This window comes from Hyaena hyaena, unplaced genomic scaffold (assembly GCF_003009895.1).
Source record: "Hyaena hyaena isolate Hyena2069 unplaced genomic scaffold, ASM300989v1 scaffold_406, whole genome shotgun sequence".
Lineage (NCBI taxonomy): Eukaryota > Metazoa > Chordata > Mammalia > Carnivora > Hyaenidae > Hyaena > Hyaena hyaena.
The window spans coordinates 32,166-41,247 of NW_024081038.1; the positions used below are offsets into that span (position 1 = coordinate 32,166).

The window sequence follows — 9,082 nt, forward strand, 5'->3', positions numbered from 1 at the left end:
AAAAAAAAAAAAAAAAAAATTAAAAAAAAAAAAAAGAATTCCAACAGTATTTTTTTGCAAAAATAGAAAAACCCATCCTACAGTTCTTATGGAATCTCAAGGAACCCCAGCTAGCCAAAACAGTCTTGAAAAAGAATAAGGTTGAAGGACTCATACTTCCTGACTTTAAAACTTATTACAAAGGGGTGTCTGGGTGGCTAAGTCACTTAAGTGTCTGACTCTTGGATATGGCTGATGTCATGATCTCATGAGTTGAAGCCCCACATCAGGCTCTGCGCTGCCAGTGTGAAGCCTGCTTGAGATTCTCTCTCACCCCCTCTCTGTACCCCTTCCTTGCTCGCTCTCTGGTTCTCTCAAAAGAAATAAACATTAAAAAAAAAAAAACCACTACAAAGCTATTCAAAGTATTGAATACAAAGTATTCAAAACACTGTAGTATTGGCATGAGAGACATACAGACTAATGAAAAAGAAGTATCAATATTTTCATTTTATTTTTATTTTTTTAACATGAGGAACTGAAGTTTTTTTTTTTTAATTTTAATTCTGGTATAGTTAACATACAATGTTATATTAGTTTCAGGTGTACAATATAGTGATTCAATAATTCAATATAGTGATTCAGTAATTCTGTACATAACTCAGTGCTCATCATGATAAGTGTACTCTTAATTCCCTAACCTATTTCACCTATCTTCCCAGCTACCTCCCTTCTGATAACCATCAGTTCTCTATATTTAAGAATCTATTTTTTGGTTTATCTTTTTTTCTTTGTTCATTTGTAGAGGTCTCAATATTTTTAAAATACCAGTTATCTCCAAATTAATCCGTATATTCAGTGCAATCCAATTCAAACATCCAGCAGGGATTTTTATATAAATAGACAAAATGCTTCTAAAGCATACATGGAAAAGCAAATGATCTAGAATAGCCAAAGCAATTTTGAAAACTAAGAATAAAGCTGAAGGGCTTACTCTACCTTATTTCAGGATATAAAGCTACAAAAATCAAGATATTGTAGTATTGGTGTAAGAATAGACTTACAGGAGGTACCTGGGTGGCTCAGTGGGTTAAGCATCCAACTTCAGCTCAGGACGTGATCTCACAGTTTGTGAGCTTGAGCCCCGCTCAGGCTCTGTACTGCCCGCGTAAGGTTCTCTCCCTCTCCCTTTCTCTCCCTTTCTGTCTCTCTCAGCTCCTCGTGGGATTCTGTCTGCCCCTCGTTCACTTCTGCCCTTTCTCTTTTAAAAATAAATAAATAAGGAGCGCCTGGGTTGCTCAAGTGGTTAAGCATCCAACTTTGGCTCACAGTTTGTGGGTTCAAGCCCCTCATCGGGCTCTGTGCTGACAGCTCAGAGCCTGGAACCTGCTTCACATTTTGTATCTCCTTCTGTCTCTAACCCTCCCATGCTAGTACTCTGTCAGTCTCTCTCAAAAATAAAATAAACATTAAAAAAGTAAATAATAAAAGTAAATGTTTTTTTTTTAAAAATAGACTTACAGATGAATGGAACAAAGTAGAGAGTCCAGAAATAGGCACACTTATATAGTCCAGTGATTTTTAACAAAGATGTAACAAACTTATAAAAATGCTAAATAAATTTTAATAAAAATGAATCTAGCTATATTTTAAGCATGGGAGTAGGGTGCAAGGATGATTCAGCATTAGAAAATTTATCAGCATAATAAACTGTATTTACCAAATAAAGATGAGAATTTCTATGATTATTTTATAGTTTCCAAAAAAGCATATAATAAAACTCATTATCTCTTAGTGATTAAAAAATAAAACAAAACTCACACCCAGCAAGATAAAGAGCTTTTCATCCTAACAAGGATATCTTCCTGAAACTTAAACTGCAAACATCACACTTGATGATTGTATTCGTTTTCTATGTCTGCCCTAACAAATTACCACAAACTTAGTAGTTTAAAATAACAGTACAAATTTCTTATCTCACAGTTCTGTAGATCAGAAGTCTAGGTGAGTTTGGCTGATTTTACTTCTCAGTTTCTAGTAAGACTGAAATCCTCTGGAGTATAACCCACTTCCAAGCTCATTGAGATTGTTGTCAGAATCTAATTCCTAATAACTGTAGGACTGAGGTCCCTGCTCTTTGCTATCAGATCCTAGAGGCTACTCTTACTGGTCCTTCCATATGGGCTCCTACATCTCAGAGCCAGCAAGGATGCATTAAATCCTTCCCATGCTTGGAATCTCCCTGTCTTGTTTTTGGTCCATGTCTCATTTCATTCCAGCCAGAGAAAGTTCTATGCTTATAAGGTGTCATAGTGATTAGATTAAGCCACTTTGATAACTCAGAATAATCTCCCTATCTTAAGGTTTATAATGCTAATATATGTGTAAATTATATTTTACAGATAAACAGTTTCAGGAAATTAGGGTGTGGACCTCTTTGGAAGCCATTCTGCCTACTAAAATGGTAAAATAAGAAAACAGTACCCATCATCACCACTACTTTTCAGTGGTGCAAAAGAAGATTTAGTCAGTGCATTTAGTGAAAGAGAAGTCAGGTGTTTAAATATTTGGAAAAGGTACATCTGTCATTTATAGATGATATGATTGTGTACTCCCCAAAATATGTGACCCAGCTATCAAACAGGCATAATAACAGTTCAGTAAGGTGAAGAAATAGAACAACATAACAGAAATTATTAGCTTTCTTAGTAACTACAAATAATAAATTGCAAACTACAGTAAGAAAAAATTATTCACCATAGCAATAAAATACTGGTGAATTAACCAGTGAAATGTCATGACCTATAAGAAGACATTTTTTTTTTACTAATGAGCATAAAAGAAGACCTGAGTAGTTGGAGAAATGCCAGAACATGTGTATTTTTATATTTATTTGTAATTTCAGTGCAATACCAATGAAACCAGAAAGGTATTTTTTATTTTATTTTTTAAATTAGTAATTATTTTACATTCTGTTTATTTTTATTTTTTTAAGTTTTATTTGAGAGAGTGAGAGAGAGCAAGCATGCACAAGTGGGGGAGGGGCAGAGAGAAGGAGAGAGTGAATCCCAAGCAGGCTCCATACCATCAGCACAGAGCCCGATGTGGGACTCAGATCCATTAACCATGATATCATGACCTGAGCTGCCCAGGTGCCCCTAAAGATTTCCTTTTTAAGTAATCTCTACACCCAATGTGGGGCTTGAACTTAACCCCAAGGTCAAGAATCACATGGTCTACCTACTGAGCTAACCAGGCACCCCTGAAAAAATATTTTCAAACAGTTTAAAAACCTGACTCTAAAAATGTATCTCAGTTTTTTTTAATGTGCAAGAATAGCCAAGAACAACAATAATGAGACAGTGTGCCTTAGCACATACTGAAATACAATAGTGACCATAGTAATTACAACTGGTATTATACAAAAATTAACAAATATATCAAAGAAAATGATCTATATGTGTATAGACTGTTAGATACTGATTGAAACCAACCAACCATGAAAAAGTCGTTTTGAAGAGGCAAAGAAATTTAGTGATGAACAGCATATTAAGTCTACCAAAGGAATTATTAGTAGGTCTGCTAATGGTATTATGGTTGTATTTTTTCTTAAAGTTCATATTTTCAGAAACTTGATAAGGTATGTCGGAGTGAAATGACATGATGTTTGAAATTTGCTTTAAAATGCTCTAGCAAAGAGAAAAAAGAGTAGGTAAAGTAGATGTAGAAAAATCTTGCTGACTTTTGAATCTTGATGATCAGTATATGGAAGTTCAGCATACTAGGCTCTTTACTTTTAAGTATATTTGAAATTTTTCATAATAAAATTATTCATGATATTTCAGATCTTTGGGAAAAGGATTTATTCAGTAAATAGTATTAGAACAATTGTCTGTGCATTTGAGAAAAAATACAGATTCCTCCCTTCCACCATATACAAACAATACAAAATAAATTTCAAAATACAAAATAAATTTCAAAAGTATTAAAGAGCCATGTGCTAAACACAAGATGATTAAACCCTGGAAAATATAGAATAATTTTGATATATTACAGATAACTTTTCTTTTTTCAGTTTTAATTTTGAGAGAGAGAATGAGTCGGGGAGGGACAGAGAGGGAGAAAGAGAATCCCAAAGCAGGCTCCACATTGCCAGTATGGAACCTGACGCAAGGGCTTGATCTCACAAACCCATGACCTGAGCCGAAATCAAGAGTCAGTTACTTAACTGAGCCACCCAGATGCCCCTACAAATAACTTCTTAAGCAAGACACAAAACCCAGAACCCATAAAGGAAGAAACTAATAAAATGTGACCACATAAAAACTAAACCTTTCTATAAAGCTAAGGAACTTTAAAAAGTTATGGGAAAGGGAATAGAATGGGACAAACATTTGTGTTTGTAGTTTTTAAAATATTTATTTATTCTGAGAGGGAGCTCAAGCAGGAGAGAAGGTGCAGAGAATCTCTGCACTGCAGCACAGAGCCTGATGCGGGGCTTAAACCCATGAGCCATGAGATCATGACCTGAACTGAAACCAAGAGTCGGATGCTTAACCAGCTGAGCCACCCAAGCATCTCTGACACCTCTGGCGCCTCTGACATAAACAACAGGAAAAGGACTAAATCTAGAAAGAAATATGTTTAATAAATAACAAAAAGACAAAAAAAACTAGAAAAATGGATAGAGGCTATGAACTATCCATTTATAAAAGTAGAAATAAGTACATATGACCAGCGTATGAAATGATGCTGTCTATTAATCAGAGAAATGAAAATTGAAATGAGATGATCTTTATGTGCATCTTGGCAAAAATTTAAAAAATTTTAAAGATATTTAATGTGGTAAGATACAGAAAAAATATGCCCTCACAATACTGGTAAAAGACAAGGTAAATTTTGGGGGGACAACTTGGCAATGTCTATTTAAATTAAAATACACAATATTCACTTCTGTATTTTTATATTAAATAAATATTCCTATATGTGTTCAAAAAGTCATTAACTAGGTTGTACATACTGTTTATAATACTGGGAAATTTGAAAACTCAAATAGCAGTAAAATAAGAGTAAATAAAAATGGTACAGCTAAACTGTTGAATCTATGGATTAGACAATGAATTTATTTGTACAATCATAAAAAGTTTGCTTAGACACATTGAAGGGATGATAGATCTCATTTTAGATCTGTTTTTCATATCTTTTTGAACAAAATTGCAAATATGTAGAAATACATAAGCAATAGTTTGGAAAAATACTTGTAAATTGTTGGGACAGTAATTATTGGGGGAGCACATAGTGGATGTGCCATTTTATATTAATTGTTTTATAACAATACTTTATTTTCATGTAATTTTTTAAAATTGAAGGTATGTTTATCAAAACGTGCTATCCAAATAAGGTTTGTGCCAATGTCAGTATCCTGGCTTTTATATTGTGGTATAGTTATATAAGTTGTTACCATGGGAGAGGATGAAGGGACTTTGTGTGCTACTTTTGCAATTTCATAACTAATATCAAGGGTTTTTTTTTAATTAACAAATAGTGAAGAAATTAAAGGTTAAAAAAGGAATCGTGGCTACTTTTCACTAAAGTCTACTAAATAATCACTTAAGAAAAAATAGTCATCATTTTCTTATTTTCTTTAATAGGTACTAGATGATCTGGAATGTCATGGAGTTGCAGTATCAGAACAAAGCCGAGCAGAGTTGGAACAGAAAGTAGATGAAGCTAGAGAAAATATTCGTAAAGCAGAGGTGAGGTGGCAGCTAACTGTGGCATTTTGCCCAGCTCCAACAACGTCACACCTGTGATATATACCTTTGGGATTCAGTTTCTATACACTGATTAAAGATGATTCAGCATCTTCATGTGAATCTTCATACTTCCAGAGTATTATTTTTGACTACCTGCTTCATACAAGGTAGTACATATAACAAAAGGCACTAAGTCTATTATCTGAAGAGTTTACAATCATGAAACATTAAATAACAGAATTACATCACAATGAAGGTACTAATTTTAAAGTTTTCACAAGGTACAAAGTAAATCAGTCAAATTAATGGCATAGAAATGGATACATATATGTTCACAGCCTTGAAAAGTCCTCCCCCATATGGAAGGTTCATGGGTCCAAGGGCATAAGCTGATCTAAAAAAGAGACTTGGTTCAGCAGACAAGGCCAAAAACATTACAACTGTGGATTTTAATCTTTTGGTATAAAAGTACCAAAATGTAAAATACACAGTTTTATGCACAGTTTCCAGAAGTTCATGTAACCTAGAGTCATATTCTCTGACCTAGAGACAGAGAGGTTGAAATGGAAAAAAAGTTATTTGCAAAGGAGGAAGACATAGGATATAATTTAGCAGTTGGATTAGATTACAGTGGAGGTTTTTTGTGAGGAAATGTGGTAGGAAGAAAGCAAAATAATTGTGGGGAGGACCAATTCATGAAGGACCTGGGCACACCAGTGTACAGTTATCTACCCATGCAACATGTTGAAAGGATGTAGAAATAGATATCTTAAAAAGACTGAGACTATCCAGGCCTCAAGGAGAATATGTTCCAGTTAGAAAGACCTCAAGAGAGCCAAAGATAACTAGGACCTTAAAGCATAAATGCCAAGGAATGGTCCAAACAAGTACACATAATGCTTAGGGAACCCTGAGGACAGAGAGACCACTGGGGGGAGTTGTTAGGGCAGGTAACACAGAAGAGGTAGGATTTGAGATGGGTGTTGACAGATGAATAATATTTAATTGGAGAAAAAGGGATAGCACAAGATGTATGTCATGCAACGTGAAGAGGCATAACTGAAACCAAAAGAAGAAGGTAGGAAGGAGGCAGATTTGAAGCTGGCTTTGGGAAATCCTCTCTAACAGTCAGATCTGCCCAGTGAGAGAATAAGTTCCTCTGGAACATAGTGCAGCCCTGGAAGTATACAAGATACTGTCAGGGACTCTGTACAAGGAATTCTTGCATTGGTTGAGGGTTAATCTAAAGTAGTGATTTTCACATATCCCCTCAGGACTCTAGAGGTTTTGAGGAAATGTTTCAGTGGTTGATTGGAGGGCAGGGGGAGGTGAGGGGAGAAGCAGCTTAGGCGAACATAGGGAGTATGAGCATGTTTTTGGCGTAACTGCAGAGAAGTGATCTGAACCAGAAAGGCTTTCCATCTGCCTGGTCTAGAAAAGCACCAGTAAACCCAGCTTGCCTTTGTTTCTGGCACATGATCCACAGCCTCCATAGTGAAAAGGGCTGGATGTACAATAAATAGCCATTTTCTACTCTGAATTCAGGGTCACGACTAAACCACTTCCCTAGTGTACTGGCCAAGTACTATTGGCAGGCCCTTGCCTGGTCTGAGAAACACTGGCTTGTGTAGACGAGTTTCTCCTGCTGTTTGTTTCTCTATACCCTGAGTGAAGCCAGTTTCAGAGCCTTGGTAGAATAAGACAGGTCTCAGAAGTTTTCCAAAGGGTGTGTTCTCTCTTGTATTTTCCATTTCCAGACTCCCTCCATGGTATCACTGTCTGGTGCCATTGCTCCACCAAACCCCCCACTAATAGCAGTAGTAGGTATCAGTCACACAAAGTCTGCATTTAGGCTGAATGACCTGTTATTTCCATGAGAGTGCTAAACAGCCCTGTGTGTGTTAGCTTAAAGCTAAAAATAGGAAGTGAGATTCCCACAACAGAATATCTCATTTCTCTTAATACCAGTATTTAAGTCTACATTCTCAAAGATAATTTTCTTACCAAAAATGTAGAATATGCTGAAAACCGTGATGCAAGATCCATTATCTCAGTTTTGAATATCGGTGAAATACAGTTAATCCTACTTCCATCTTAAAGTGATCTTCCACTTGACTTTCACCGATCAGATATAAAGAATGATCCAGCTAAAATTAGATGGCAAATATGTGAGTGTAGTACCCACTGCAGGGGTAGTACTTACCAGATTGTCATCATGACAGTTTTGAATAGATTTGACTACAGGAGCCTTCAGAGGAATTGACAGTAGTGGTTTTTGTAGATTACGTTTTTCTTTCTTCTGCCTGTATATCATTTGCATCGGATTTTCCATTCAGTAGTTACTTACTTCATTATAAATAACTAATCAAAAGGGAGAAGGCTAGTTAAAATTCCATTATGTCTTTTATGCTTGGTTTTAAACTCCCACCAACATGTTACCCTCCTTTGTTGGTTGATCTGCTTTATCTGGTCTTTTCTGTATTATGTTTCCATTCAGTGTTGCTAATTAGAATAAAAACCTTTGTGGTACCCAATAATAGATTAAAGAAGCTTTTTTCAAACATAAGAAATTGAAAATATAAATGGCCTGTGCTTTTTCTAAAGAATATAGTGATTGATTAATTAATTATTGGCTGGTTAATATATTGCAGATTCACTAAGTTATTAGTTGAACAAATAATGAATATCTGCTCTGTGCCAGGTACTGATGGATATACTAGACATACAGTGATGAACAAACTATGTGTACTAGATGTACTAGATGTGGTAATGTTTGCAGCCCCTGACAAATTCAAGAATTGAAACAAAGCAATAGCTACTTAAATTAAATTTTAATAACAGTCTTTTTAACCTGGTATTTAGGTATTTGAATTTTTTGAAAGACCTTTTATCACAAAGACACACACATTCTTCATCTGACTTACACCTGTTTTAAAAGTAGCTTGCCAAGAAACCGAGAATTTTAAATACCATCTTTTTGGAACCTGTACACGACTTATGTTGTTCCAGAACACAATTATTTTTTGCATGTTTAAATTTTTCCTTTTTTGGGAGGTTGAGGGTAGTTCTCTTTCTTTGACAGTGAAGAGACACATTGAGGAGACACAAAGAGGAGAAAGTTAATATAAGAAGTCAAAGATACCCAGAAATTTTTAGTAATTCATGTTTAGTATAAGGTCTGCAGAAGGAACTATAGACTATATGATTCTTTCTCTAAGATACTAACTGTATATTTTTTTTTTCTAGAGACATAAGACTTTTTTTTTTTTTTTTACAAATAGTTTATTGTCAAATTAGTTTCCACATAACACCCAGTGCTCATCCCCACAAGTGCCCTCCTCCATGCC

The 9,082-nt window shown here is 35.2% G+C and overlaps 1 protein-coding gene across 1 annotated transcript in view; it reads left to right on the forward strand.

Moving 5' to 3' along the window:
- FCHSD2 (FCH and double SH3 domains 2) overlaps nt 1-9,082 on the forward strand; it is a gene marked incomplete at its 5' end in the record, with an annotated part of 71,299 nt that overhangs the window by 24,019 nt on the left and 38,198 nt on the right. The window contains one exon of the mRNA XM_039252036.1: nt 5,631-5,735. Within this exon, the coding sequence (XP_039107967.1) occupies nt 5,631-5,735 (105 nt within the window). The remainder of the gene's footprint in view (nt 1-5,630; nt 5,736-9,082) is intronic.